Source organism: Pygoscelis adeliae, unplaced genomic scaffold, assembly GCF_000699105.1.
Source record: "Pygoscelis adeliae isolate BGI_AS28 unplaced genomic scaffold, ASM69910v1 Scaffold304, whole genome shotgun sequence".
Classification (NCBI taxonomy): Eukaryota; Metazoa; Chordata; class Aves; order Sphenisciformes; family Spheniscidae; genus Pygoscelis; species Pygoscelis adeliae.
The window spans coordinates 1,407,204-1,421,457 of NW_008824558.1; the positions used below are offsets into that span (position 1 = coordinate 1,407,204).

Below are 14,254 nucleotides of genomic sequence, written 5' to 3' on the forward strand. Positions count from 1 at the left end.
GTGCCCCCCCCCCCCCCCCTCCTTTAAAACAAACCCTAGTTGTCTTCTAACCAGCCAGTTACACAGAGTAACACTTATATATAAAACATGTATTTTCTACTGGTGCTTTTAGTGTTGAAAAGGCATTTTTTGCAGTTTGATTTCAGGTAGAACAAAGCAATTGCGATCCTTTGCCTCAAACACAAGCCAAATTTGAGCAAGGAGGCTTGGGAGTGTTTAGTTTTCTTACTTTTAGTTTGTTTTATTTTAACCGCATTTATGCAGTGCTGCCAGAATCTACCCAAAACCATTAGCAACAGAATTCAGGATTGACCTTTTGGGGTTACTCACAGATTATGTGCTGAGGGAAATGAGTTAGATTTGGAAAAGGACCGTTTCTGGCATTTCCTAACCTCTGAATGTTGTTTAATGAATGCAAAGCTTGCCTGTAGAGCTAACTAACCTTCCTGAGCATTGCTGTGCAGGCCACCCTGGCTGGAGAATGGGAGTCCTGCTGCTTCAGTTAGGATCAGGAGTGTGTCTGTAACGTGTGCCGCTGCACATAAAATGAGTGTTGCTGTACTTGCTAATGTAGGCATAGCCCTGCTTCCCGACAAGCCTGTGTGTGGGCCTTACCAGAGCACCACCAGTTTTGCGCACTGAAGATGGACAGAAGCACAGAAATAGTATTTTTGTAATAAAAACCTACATTGTAGTGCACATTAAAGAAGAAATTAAGTTTAACTGACCAGGGGTGTGACCTCAGTATTTTTCAGATGTGATGTTTGTATGATCTTCAGTGATCTTCCCTGGAATTTAGGAGGGATGGGTTTACGAGTTAGTTAGTAGAAGCCTTTTGCCTGTTTTTTAAAAAATATTTCTCTCCAAACATTTCTGATTGAGTTTATGTGAAATCTTGTTGTATCTCCTAATGAAGATTTTCTCCCAGTCACAGTTTCTTAATTTAAAAAATTTGTCACTAGAGGGCAGGCATTAATGCTGTTCACCTTGCTTTGCCATTTCTTGGGGCTTTTATCAGCTAATATTCGTGTAGATACACTCTGTACACAGACAAAACATCGTGGCTCCTACATTGAAAGTATTTGCTTGACTCATGCAAGCAATGTGTATTACAGAAAAGTGTTGAGCTTTTAAATTTAATCCCTAAGGACGCTGTATTTCTTTCTTCGTTCTTTAACCAAATATCGTCTAATGTTCTGTTCCCCTAAGACCTATTTTCACACTTTCTACTAGGGACTTTAGGAAAAGTATTACAGCTTTGTCCTTCTGCAGTGCTTATGTTAAGAATAGTAGCTAAAATAAGAGAATTATGAAAGATTCATGGAATCAATGGCTCCATTAAATAAGCTGTGGCTATTTTTTCTTGCTATTCCTGGTAACTATACAAGTACTTTTGTCCTATGTCTGCTTGCAAAAGAATTAGTTTTCGTTACATGGCCGTCATTCTTTTTGAAATGTAACGGGGGACACAAAATTATTTCCTTAGCTGATTGTTTTATCTTAACAACAACAACAAAAAGCAAAATGCCTACTCTCTGGTCTGTAGCATGGTAGTCCAATGTGCAGCATGTTTCTAAATTAAATATTAAATAGGGACTAGTTGTTGCTGGGATGGCATGCTGTGTATTAAAATTATTGGCAAGGAGCACAAGCAAAATAAAGAATTTCAATCCATTTAGGAGAACTTTTTTTAATCTTTCTCTGCCAATGTGGTTTTAAAGTTAAGTTCAAGCTCTATGTTTTTGTTTGTTGTTAAATGCCCTATTTAGTTTTTGAAAATGTGCCTATGTATTTCTTTGAGTCTGTGGTGAGATTGCCTCTCTGTTTCCCATTAGAGATGGCACCATCATTTGATTTATTTTCCCACATAGCCAGAGTCTCCGTGGTCTTTGGGAACTAACTCTGAAGTTCTTATGTTTAGCTCCTCTGAAGGAGATGACGATACTTCTTTAGCTTAGATTTCTTCTGTATATCTCACTAGAGGAATGCTGCAAGCCTTGAAAATTTTATAAATAAAATACTATAAATTAAATCATCAGTTGAAGCAATTGTTCAAGATACTTTTAAGTTAGCACAAATGCTTGTAGCTGCTCTGAATAACATTTGTTTTCTTAGAACTGGGATATTAGTGTAGTATGTCTTCAAGGAATCTTTTTTTTTTTTAACTATAAGGAACAGCTTTGCATATGAAATATTCTATAGATTTGTGATAATTGCTGTCTTCATCAGCTGCCTGAGCAGAATCTGCATACCACTGCACTTCACTGTAAATATGTGTAAAAAGTTTGCATGTGTCTGTGCATGGTACACTAACAGTATATAACTATTTGCCTCCACATGACAGCTCTTCAGCAGTATATGCATTAGTCTTTCTTTTCAAAAGGAAATAAAGAATACTACAGCCAGGCATATCTACTGGGAAACTTTGGGGGACTTCTATTATAGCCAAATTACTATCTTACAACACTAACACTTCCAAAAAACCGAACATGGATCTTTAAGTAAAACCAGATACAACTTATGTTTACACTGAAATTTTGTGGTCTTGATTCCATGTGCATTAGGTCTTTGTTCTGTATCGTATAGTGGAAAAATCTAAAGGGGAGGTGGAACCACCAAGTCATAGATACATAGCTAAAGTAGAAAGACATTTTCATGTGGTCCAACTGCTTCAGATTCTAAGCCTGAGCCATAATTACAACCATTAACTTTTACTACAGATGTGACTCATCACCCTGAGGGCTGCTTTAAGAAACCAGCTGTATGTATAAACCTGTATTTTGCTTTGTAGCATGATGTGCTAGGGCAGAAATGTAAGCATCTTATTACATAAGGCTCTAGTGGGTGGAGTTCAGTAGGGTGCTCCCTGCAGGGGGAAAATACGGAGGAGAAAAACCTCTTTATGTTGAGCTGCTGCAAGAGGCAGAGTAGGTTGGCAAGCTGATAGAACAAGCTGACTTGCAGGTTGCAGTGCCAGTGCAGTTAATTACAGTCCTGCAGGGCTGCATCAGCTGTGTTCCTGTTGATTTGCCACATGCTATAGCATGCTTCCAGAAGTACACTGACTTCATTGGAATGGCAGAACAACATCGGTTCTGGCAGAGCAAGTTCAGTATTCGAGGGGCTGTATCCTGGAAGTGTAGTACCTAGGAGATTGGACAGTAATTTTCAAAGCCGTACAGTTACATAGTTTTAACTTTGGAGATTGGAACCACTTCTTTCATTTATGTGCTATGCCTGAGCTCAGTCTGGCTTTGTTCTGCAACTGGGATTCTTACACTGTGTGCATTTTTAATGCAGATATGTGAGGCGCTTCAGAATTTACATGATTATTTACTTGTTACTTGAGATGCTGCAAGGAAAAGCCCATCGTGACTTCATTAGTGTGTTTGCTTTTAGCAAAAACCTATTAAACATAGAAAAGTTTGGGCTTACATATGGGATGCACATGGTTTTGTAAGTTGAAAATATATGTATGGATGATTCCTTACAAAAGGTAAAGTTGGGTTTATTTAAATTGCAATTAGAGACACAAGAAGTGCAAAAGTGATTATATACAACATATTTGTTATGACAGGCTTTTTACTCTCCATCACACTCCTTCAGAAATAGAGCATGCACTTTTCCTTATTACTGCATACTCGTTTGACTTCTGGTGGCTCTAGGCTGCTAATACTGAATGCATCTTTCACTTAAAGTATTTTGTCTTCATTTGATTACTTTCTAAGGTCTTTTCAAAATCAAATATTATCATACCCCTTTTTTCCCCCCCAAAAAAGTCCAGTGCAGTAGATGGCTAAACCTGGGTCTAAGTTGCTCATTTGTTCCAGAAGATCTTTCCTTGTGTTCTGGTGTGTCATACTGTGTGACTTTTGGCTAAATTGCTTCTGTGCACTTTTAGTCAATCTTGTCAGGTAAACAGTGTTCTATTAAATAAACATAAGGAAGATTGTAGTACGTATAACGTACCATACTTTTTAATCTGTGCATGTAAGTGTCAAAATTAAAGGTTTTTGTGCAGCGTTAAAAACTTGCCTTTTCAGTTTTGAATTTGTAGGGGTGTGATTAGACTCTGTTGTAATCTGAAAAGTCACTTTGTGTTTTATGTTGGGGTTTTTTTTTGTTTGTTTTGGGGTGGTTTTTTAATCAAAAAAAGCTGGAAGGAGGAAAAATAAGTAGCTCTACTGTCTAGGATCTCAGAACCCTGCTGAAATGCCAAGACTAACAATATCTTGTTTTTAAGTTTGCAAATACTAGATGACTAAACCCAGCAAAAGGCTGTGTCTTTTTTTACTCTAGGTCTGTAAGAGAAGGCTCATTTCTGGTAGAACTTCAGAAAGTGTTTAACTCTAAGGGTGCACTTTACAAATTGTGTGGGAGTCATCCTCAATCCCTTAATATCTAAAACTTGTAAAAGCTTGAAGGCAATGACTGCTGCAAAATCCTTCTGTATCTTTATGAAAATTGAGAAATGCCTGCCTTCATTGTAGGCCTAGCGTAATGGTATGGTATTTACCAAAGTTCAGTACCTGTTGGCTACTGCAGGATGATGCTAGAGTATGGCAGCTATTCTGGCTTCATGTGAGGTTTATTATAAACAAGTGACAGGGAGTCACTGAAGCAAAATTGGTCCAGACAACATCCCTGCAACAGGGCATTCACACTGGTGTCCATGGTATACTTCTGATATTGGCAGTGTTGCCAAATTATAGCTGTTTGTTATTATCTTGTTATTTTTGCTTCTTTCAGTTCACCTGGGTATATGCCTTATTAATCTGGTTTTCCATACCCGTCATCATTTCAGTATTACCTTTTTTACCTAACGACACAGATGTCATTTCATTATGCAAGTTGAGCAGTTTTATTCTCTTGCAGATGTGCTATTCTCTCCGTTATGAAATGGTAGCTGCCATTAGTTAGGATGAGGCAATAACAGAATATTCAAGGAGGTTATAATGTACTTTACAACTAGTTGAAACCAGAAGAGATTTCCACCCCAACGATTGGCAGCACGTTTCTTATGAAACAAACAATTCTCTGTTTTCATTTTTAATTCACAAGCCTTTGAATAGCAATGCTCTGGGTTGGTTTGTCCTGGAAAGCTGCTGGTGGTGTGCAGTGTTTGATTACATTTAATCAAGACGGGCATCAGCGTGGTGCTTCATAATTCTAACTCTGTAGAATTGGTCGACAACAAGGCAACCAAGTGCCTGATGTATAGCATCAAGCGAGGCTAACTGAAATCTGATTAGCAGAAGAAATTACCGTAAAGTAGGGTTTGGAAGTATAAAGCTTGTTGTCTACCGATCATGCAGAGTTTGCTTGTCTTGCTTGAGCAGACTGTTCTTTTGTTCTGGTTCACCCCCCTCTCTCTTCTTCCCCTTTATCCCTTCAGTAAAATTCGGCTGCGCAGCTTTGAGCATAGCTGTGGTTCTTGGTATTAGGCATCATCTTATCTACAGAATCTGGTGGTGGGCTCCTGTCTCAAGAGCTGAAATGCTTCTACAACTAGATTCTCTCACAGATGTGGCCAACTAATTAACCTGTGTGCCTAACACCCTGGATTTCTCTAAATAGTCCTCCTCAAGTGTCCTGCTGCAGAATATAGTCTGTCAGGTTGCGGGTGTTCGTTACCAGGCCGGAGTACGATCCTACTCAGCTGGACATGCTACCCAGCAGTAGATCAGGAAGGGCTTGAACAGCATAATGTATTGGCTTGGTGTGGGTCTGCAGTAGACACAGATGGTTTAAAAGCCTTCCCATATTTAGCATTTAGGAACAACGATGTAAATTAGAAGTTTCCCTCTGTACCGGTTAAGAGTTTTATCATGGTTCTCTGCATTTGCTATACCTTGGTCATTGTCTATATGTGCTTGTATGCAACATCGTCAGGCCTTCAGAATAAACTGGTCCTATTTTGCATGCTTTGATAATCTTAAAAGTATTTTTTTGTGTCATTATTTACTGTGTTATGAATGTGACAAGGTTATTTGCATGTCTGCCTGATGGATTAGGTTGTCGTTTTTCCAGGGAAATGTTTTACTTAATGTAGTAAGAACCTAGTATTTGAGTTAGCCTTTCTAAATGTTGATATTTTCTGGTTTTTTTTTTTTTTTTAGGGGCAAAGAAAATCTATAACTTACAGTACGAAGAAATTATATAAAATGACAAAGGGATGGTTAAGGAAGACATCCTGAGTCTTGACATACTGTGTATGGGTAAATAAATGGTACTTTCTCTCTGAATATTTTGCAGATGTTGCTTTGCCTGCTTGAGAAGATTAAAGTGCATTTAAGTCTGTTCTAATAACTTACATGCCCATTTTTACTACTAAAATAGAAACTTTTGTTAGTGGGGGAAGATTTGATGGTAATAGGGCAAAGGAATTATACAGTGCAAGTACTGAAATGAATTTTCCTGTATACTATAGCTTAGATTTTGAAACCCTGAGTGAAAAGGATTGATTGTATGTATGAATTAAAAATGAAAGCCACTCATTTTCTATGTATTGCTAGCTTTATTTTCCAAAATACCCCCAGGCTCTTTCAAAATATTCACTGTCACAATTTTAGTTCTGTCGGGGACTTATGGAACTGGAGAGTCCATTGAGTTTTAAGTAGGCATGAAACTGTCATCTTGAAATACATTATTTCTGCACTTACAAGTTCATCCTTAGAATTCTTCTGAAGATGCTTACTGGGTGCTTCTGCAGGGTAGACTTCATAAAAAGTAAATTTTTTCTCAGATGTGTGACGTTCTGAATCCAACAATTTTGACAATGACTTTCAGTCTGGGAAAGTGTGTTTGAAATGAGAAGCTTGTCAGGTATCAGATCCTTCCATAAAAATTGTTATGTTCCTTTCATGAGACTGAGGTGACAACTGCCCAACTCACAGCTTATCAAAAAGTGTCTTATCAAAAGACACTTATCAAAAGTGTCACAGTTGGAAGGAAAGTCATACTTACACTAACCTTCAGGACCTACTTCTGCAGATTAATGAAGTATGTGGTGTTTGGCAGAAGATTCTAGCTAAGTGCTTTGAAGTTGGAAATTTTATAAGCAAAAGTACTTATTGAGTCTTTGATTATTTTTTTTTTCCTGAAAATACTGTCCACAAAGATAAAACTTGTTCTCCTTTGCGTAATTAAATTAGCTAAACTAAAGAAAACTGGACTTTTACATAACGTTACATTAATCGTGCCGTTAAAGAATGGACATTTCTGACAGTATTCATGCGTGACACAATAGATTTGGAGCATCTGTTTTAAGTTGAATATTTTTTGCACTGAGTCTGGTGGGTTTGCTAATTTTGGATGTTTTTCTTAATAGAAAGAAATTGAGAGAACACATCATTTTATTTGTGAGAGTGCCAATGATAAAAATAATTTAAAAGTAAAAAATGGAAATAAAATCTATCTTTCCTGATTTTTTTCTTGTGTATTATGTGATCAGTAGGGCCATCTCTCAAGCTACATTTGATTTAGTGATCTCACTTAAAAAAAAAAAAAAAATTGGAATGAAATTGACTGCTAACTGTTTCCAGGGAGCAGTTTAAAGCATAAATTTAAGAAGGAAGACAGAGAATATATTATTGTATGTAATAGGACTCATTCAGGTTTATTTTAATCACAGGGGAACTTTTAAATATTGATTATTTTCAAATATTTGAATATAAAGTGGCAAAGTTTGAATCCAGAGTCAGGAAATAAATGTCATCGTCTGCCCCCCCCCTTTTTTTTTTTAATTTTCTTGGAAAATATTAGTACTGTGAAATAGTAACTTTCTAAGGTTATAGACAGATTCCTAACACTTTGCATAATCTGTTGATGATAGATCTAGAATTTGTAAGACAGATCCCCTCAAATGTCCCTTTTCTGATATTAGGAGGCTGACTATCCATTTTTCAGTGGCATATTCTGCAAAAGAAGTGACTTAAGCTAGAGAATGTTTGTATGTATGGTACTAGCATTCTCTGTCCCTGTTAATAAGAGGCCAAAGACCCTGATTTGAAAAGTTTATATTATAAGGAACAGAGCTAGGGAATTTAAGCCACTGCTTAAATTAAATTAACTTTGGGGTTTAGCTGGATTTTTTTGTTTGCATGAAGAGGTTCCTTTCTGGATAATGTAGAAGTCTTTTATACAAAATATACCCTATCCACCTTAAAATTAACTTCATATGTAGTTAAGGCTTGAAATAGCCGTACGATTTTTTACATTTCAGCATAAGCTCTAGTAAAAAGAAATCTGAAATCAGATTTTGACTTACTTAGGTATGCTCGGTGGAAAATTCTTAAGAACAGAGAATACTGATCCCAGTGGTAGAAACAGACCCCGACAGATACAAGGCTTTTGGACAAATGAACAGCATGAGAAAAGATTCAGGATGGAGTCATGACCTTTTGAATGAAATAGTTACCAGGTAAGAAGTGCAGTGCTGGCAGAACTGCCTGGTTTAGTCATCTAATGAGGTAACAGCTTTTATTTTTTGTCCCAAATGAAGTACACCGTAGGGGAAACTGCATATGGGCAGGAGCATGGACAAAAGACTGATTTTTACACCAGCAATTTGGTGTTAGCAAATTTTTAGTAGGGTCCACTGTATTATTGGGGAGGGCGGGGAGGAAGTCCTCATCTGTGAATGTCTTGGGATACAAAAAAAATTTGGAAATGGAAATTGACAGCACATAATGTATCAACACCTTGTAGGAAACAGGACAATTTAAAAAATAACCCTCTGCATGAATAGTTAGCAGAATGATTGCTTGATTTATTTATTTATTTTTAATGTAACTGAATTTTATATGTTCTGGGCTTTCTTTTGTAGTCGTGTTTATTTTCTTTTAAGGCGGTGTGGGAAAGGGCCTAAGTGAGCCTTAACTCCTTCTGAAGGAGAGGATGCTAACCACTGGTCAAGATTTGTCCTCGACAAATTCAGGAAGATCACTCTTAGTGAAATTGTATTTTTCTCTGCATGGGTGAATTCTGTTCCTGTAGTCAACTTTTGGAAAATGAATACTGTAAGCAGAAAAATAGAGTTGTTTTTGTGTTTTTAAAAAATGCCAATTGCTGCACACTGGATTGTTAGAAAACTATTCCATGCAGTGAATACATTACCAGATAATTAAGGCTAACAGCTAAAATGTTACTCCAAATTTTGTCTCATATATCTCCTCTTCATGTCTGTAAATGAAAATATAACTATTGCATTTTTGTAATTCCCATAATTCCCTCAAGGATGCAGGCTTTCCTAGCTGCTGTATAGAAATGTATGAGCTGAAAGGGAAAAAAAAAAGGGGGGGGACATCTATGGTGCACAGATGGAGCAAAAACTTCTCCACAGAATAAGCAATATGACCAAATTAAAAAAAAAAAAAGAGTAGGTGGTGGCAAAACTAGACATTCTTACCTTTTAAGGAGCTCATTCCTTTCTCCTGTAATAGTACAATTAAGTGAAGTTTTACATCATGAGCCATACTGGGAAGTAGTATCACTGAACAAAACCATCCTGAACAACGTGTACTTTTTTTTTATGTGAAAAGGTGAGGATGGGGCTTTTAAACCTGGTGAAATAACAGCACTACAGGATGTGAAGCCACTGGCTCATAAATTACAACTGCTTCAAGCACTGGTTGAGAGAGATCATGTGTCATAAGATTGCCCAACATCTGGTTGAGAATTCTTACTAGCAGAGCATTTAATCACATGCTTGACTTAAAATGCATATATTACTACCATTGTTAAATAGGTATGTAATTCCTTTTTGAGACTAATGGCAACATACAGCTTGGGCTTGAATCTACAGAAATAAAAATTTTTTTAAAAAATCTGTGTGATGTCTCAGTACAGTCGGACACTGTTGAACCCCTCCTGGGGTATGGCTGCAGCGTAAGTGAAAGCTGGATTCTAACAGCTCATTCCTTTTGGTAGTTTTTATTTGTTACCTTGAGGTTGTGGCTGTTTTCCCTTTTATTGAGAGAGGGTACCTTGGAGATGTGTGTGTACCAGAACTTTAAATAGAATATCCTATGGGGATATCTTGCATCCTAAGAGGATCAGTGTTTCTCTTTAGTTCCTCACTACTGCTAAGTTTGGGGATGAGCAGCAGTTAAATCTATAATTTTTTAAATGATGAAATGCAGTTGTAACTCTAGGGAAGCATTTAAAAGAGCAGCTTTCTTTTAAAAGCCATTAGCAATACAGTTAAAGATAATGTTCTGAATATTAAAGTAAGACACATTTAGAAGTGGTTTTGGTGTTTCAGAGGGTGCTTGCTACTGAAATGGTGGTTCAAAACATTTGACTTGTAATCAACTTCTGTCTGATGTGTGAGAACGAGTTGGCCTCAGCTCCCGTAGCGAAACAGCTATCTTCGTTCTGAACCTTGCTAGCTAAGCAAGGACATTTATTCAAGAAATAATGTTCTCATAGAAAAAATAGGAATGTACTGCTTGCTGTTTAGCAGCTAATTAAACATTTTTATGTGCAGCAGATGCTGTATGGCGTCAAACCCTCCCAACCTTTAAACTGTTTGTCATGCTGCCAGTGGATTGGTCTTTCACTTTACAGGTGTTACTTTACTGCAGAGTTTGCCTGTAATCTGAACTGGCCGTGTTTGTCTTACGTGGCTGAAACACCCGTTGCATATCTTGATTTGGCTTTATGAACTTTCTTTGTGTATAGCAATATAATGGGTCATTTCTTGCTCTTTGGAGAGAGTCTTGCAAATCCCAGTTTAATAGTTCCTAGTTTACTCCATCTGTTGATACATTGCCAGTATTCAAGTCTGTGCAGTAAATCTTCGTGAGACGTAAGTCCTTCCTCATCACCCATATAGGCTGAAATCTTAAACTGTATTCCGTCCTGTAAATCATTTATCTCTCTGCTTTTTAAAAAGTGGCCTACCTTTCCCCTTGAGGCCATTGGTCTTGAATGTATTTATTTTTCTGGCAGAGCGCCATGAATGAATCATAGCCTAGAGCAGTTTACAGTCTGAACTCCTCTCTATTGTTAATATAAAATACTTTATGCAGTTGTTACAACGTTTTGCTATGTAAAACTTTTAAGAGAAGAGAGATTGATTTCAGACTTGTTAGTTGCTTTTGAAGTTCCTCAACAGTATGTGGAAATGATTTCTTATGGTCGTACAGCTGTAATCCACTAAAATAACTAGTGATTGTTGCACGGGAAGTTAGTACATGGGAATATGTTACTAACTCTTTGTCGTAATGAGGTGTGTTTGTTCTTTCACGAAAAGTAGTCACTTTAGCTTTCCATTCCATTTGTAACTTTCCTGTTCATACCTTCCTGCTTCATTTCCATACAGCTTTATTGTTTTATTGTTTCTCTTCTTGACTTAATTCTCAAGTCTTCCATTCTGTTCTTCAGACATCCTCTTTTCTGGTTTGGCCTTTCCACCATGGATACTGTTTCGTGCTCCATCCCCTTTTATCCTGTGTAACGGTGCTTTCATTAAAGGCAACCAGGCAGATGATTGATTTCTTGATGTCTTAAAAGGCCTCTTGGTAATGAAGAGCCTGGACCCAATCAAACTACTAAGGATTTCTGTAGGTGGGTCAGCAGCATGGGCCTAGCTGGCGCTGAGATTGACAGTGCCGGTGAAGTATGTAACTCTATCTCATGCTTCAGAAGGAATAAACTAGATGACACAGGATGAATGGGAAATAAAAATTTGGCTGGATACATAACGATAGATTCTGGTTTCCACTTCCCTTTATAGTCTTTAATCTCAGTATTGGGTCCCTTTATAAACTTGCCTACCATTGTGAGCAACCCATTTGGCTAGCAGTATGATGTTTGGCTGCTCCTAAGCTTAAGGTTTGGGGAGTGCATAAAACTGTACCACACAGGATGCTGACTTCCTCCATCAACGTGTGTAAGATGTGTTCTTTATTGCTTGCTCATATCCCCTTTTTCCAAGTATTTGAGTAGCGGGTTCCTCCAGGTGGCTGACCTTCAAATACCAGCTATATTGAGTGCACCTGACTTTGTTTCAACTGCAGGGACTGTATTTCTTACCTGTGCTTCAGTGAGGTTGCTCTTTACATTTGGTTGACCTTCAATGTCAGTGAATTTGACTAACAGATGGAGAGTAACAGCTGCAACCTTATCATAAACAAGGTGCCTCTAGGTAGCATACAGTTGAACAAGTGCGATTCCTTTCTATTAGAGAGCTGGACTTTATAGTATCCCATAGCTTCCTGATGTTTGCAACAAACATCTTTGCCAAATTGGGAAGATAAAGATGGATACAGAGGCCGGTATTCCTGGGTGGCTTAGGGAACTGAACTGTAAGGTCCATGTTCTTTAAATTGATTGAGGAGGTAATGCTAGAGCCTGTTCCGACTTGGGAAACTTTAGAATAAACATAGCACTTGGTGAGTGTCCAGTAGAGGGGGATCCAAGCAGGGTTGTGACTCATGCCTTTTCCCAGCAATTAATTTAAAAATAGAATTGAAATTGAAATATGCTTTGAAGGTCAGAATGTCAGGTCAGTGTGTGTCTGATAGTTTTTCATGGGTAAGGTGTTACAGAGGACAAAGCATTCTTCATTTTCAAATTCACTTCTGCTGGCCATATATTCTGAATGTGTAGAAAATGAATTTTCTTTGTATTATCTACTGCAGGAAGAAGAGACGTTACCTTTGTATAGCTATTTTCTGGTATATTTTTTGTTTGAGTGAACAGCTGCTCTGTCGCTTTTGATACTGTGGTTTCATAAAATTTTGCAGTGACCTTATTTACCTGTTTCTCTAGATAAAAATCTACAGCACTGTTGCTAACTGATCCTGAACTTAATGACTGCTTTAGGGAGAGGCTGTAATCATTTTACTCTTGCATGTTTTAACCTCTTACTCAGACTTGTTAAATCAGAAATGTTAAGAAATGGATTAAGTTTTAGTACATGAACAGGAAGCTTCAGACTATACATTCTGAAATTATTCATAAAAACTCCAAATATTTCAGTTACATCTTCAGTCTAAAGAATTTGTGTCATTTTTGCCTTTGGAATCCAGCGTTCTGCCAAAACCTTTTCATTAATGGTGGATGGCTATTTTGACAGTTATGCACTTTTTTTTTCTGACAAAATGAAGGTCATGCAGCTGCAAAGACCCAATATTCTGACCTGACTGAAACTTCATGCAAGTGTAATGGCGATGGAGGGTTCTTCCTGATTTTAAATTTGAGTAGAATTTGATTCTTAGGAGTTTGAAACCATAAGGGACTGTTTAAAAAAAAAAAAAGTAGTAAAAAAAAAATGGTCATAACACTCTTCTCTTTTGGTTCCTTCACTTGCCTTTGTTGTACTGTGAGATCTTCTTTGAAAGGCTTGAGCCTGATGTTTAAGATACCTCCCCTACTCAATTAAACAAGCTAACTAAATAGTTCAGTTCAATATCTCATTTTGGCTTTATTGAATTAATGTGTATTACTTCTCTTACATGGAATATATCTAGCTCTATGGTATACTTGGTAAATTTGAAAGGTTGTGTTCCCACACAGTGGATTATTTTTTTAATCTCTGCCTCCTGCCAAAGTTTCTCCAAACCTCCTATTTTAAAATTAGTAGTGAAGCATGAGAAGGGGGCATTCAGTGGGGGTTTTTTGTTTGTTTTGTTTGTGGTTTTGGTTTTTTCTTTTAACGTTGCCATCCTCAAGTTGTCTTGCTCTTACGCAGTGATGAAATGTCTGACTCGCTCCCTGTACAAGACAATAGTGAGAGCCAAGAAGTTGGTAGGTTCTTAGAATGCTTCAAGAAGTGGTGCAGGAGAGGGGGAAGAGCTGATACAAAGCAGCCTACCAATGTCTGTGCAGTTTGGCATTACAGTCTGGAGCAAGGCTTTTTAAAACCAAATTATTTTCACAGTAAAATCTAGCCAATCTCCCCCCGCCCCACTGCTTCCCAAGTCCGGTATTGGGGCATTCATCCTAGATGATGAGATTGTGCACATTCTGCACACTCGTGGCTAGCTCTGACCCTGCATCCATGGATTAGAAAATTGCCAGGTAGAAAACTGAGTCAGTAGCAATTTGACAGTTTGAAGGTGAGTTTGTACAGACGACAGTAGATGATGAAACCACATCACTGTGCTTTAAATTCTTACGACATTAAGTGGATTATATTTAAAGGTTGTACTTGCACAGGTGCTTTTAAAGTAAAGCATCTGTTTTCTTCTGCTTTACGTTTTATTGTTTAAAGAATGTGTCTCCTCTGTTCCTTGTCTAGTTTATT

At 37.6% G+C, this 14,254-nt stretch overlaps 1 protein-coding gene across 3 annotated transcripts in view; it reads left to right on the plus strand.

The window, feature by feature from the left end:
* Window positions 1-6,879, plus strand: part of TAMM41 (TAM41, mitochondrial translocator assembly and maintenance protein, homolog (S. cerevisiae)) — a 23,376-nt gene extending 16,497 nt beyond the window's left edge. The window contains exons 7-8 of one of the 3 annotated variants that reach the window (XM_009321998.1): window positions 2,721-2,761; window positions 6,120-6,879. In XM_009321998.1, coding sequence (XP_009320273.1) covers window positions 2,721-2,761; window positions 6,120-6,197 — 119 coding nt within the window. In that variant the 3' untranslated portion in view covers window positions 6,198-6,879. The remainder of the gene's footprint in view (window positions 1-2,720; window positions 2,762-6,119) is intronic. The other 2 variants (XM_009321996.1, XM_009321997.1) reach the window with 2 other exon arrangements.
* The last annotated feature ends 7,375 nt before the right edge of the window (window positions 6,880-14,254 follow it).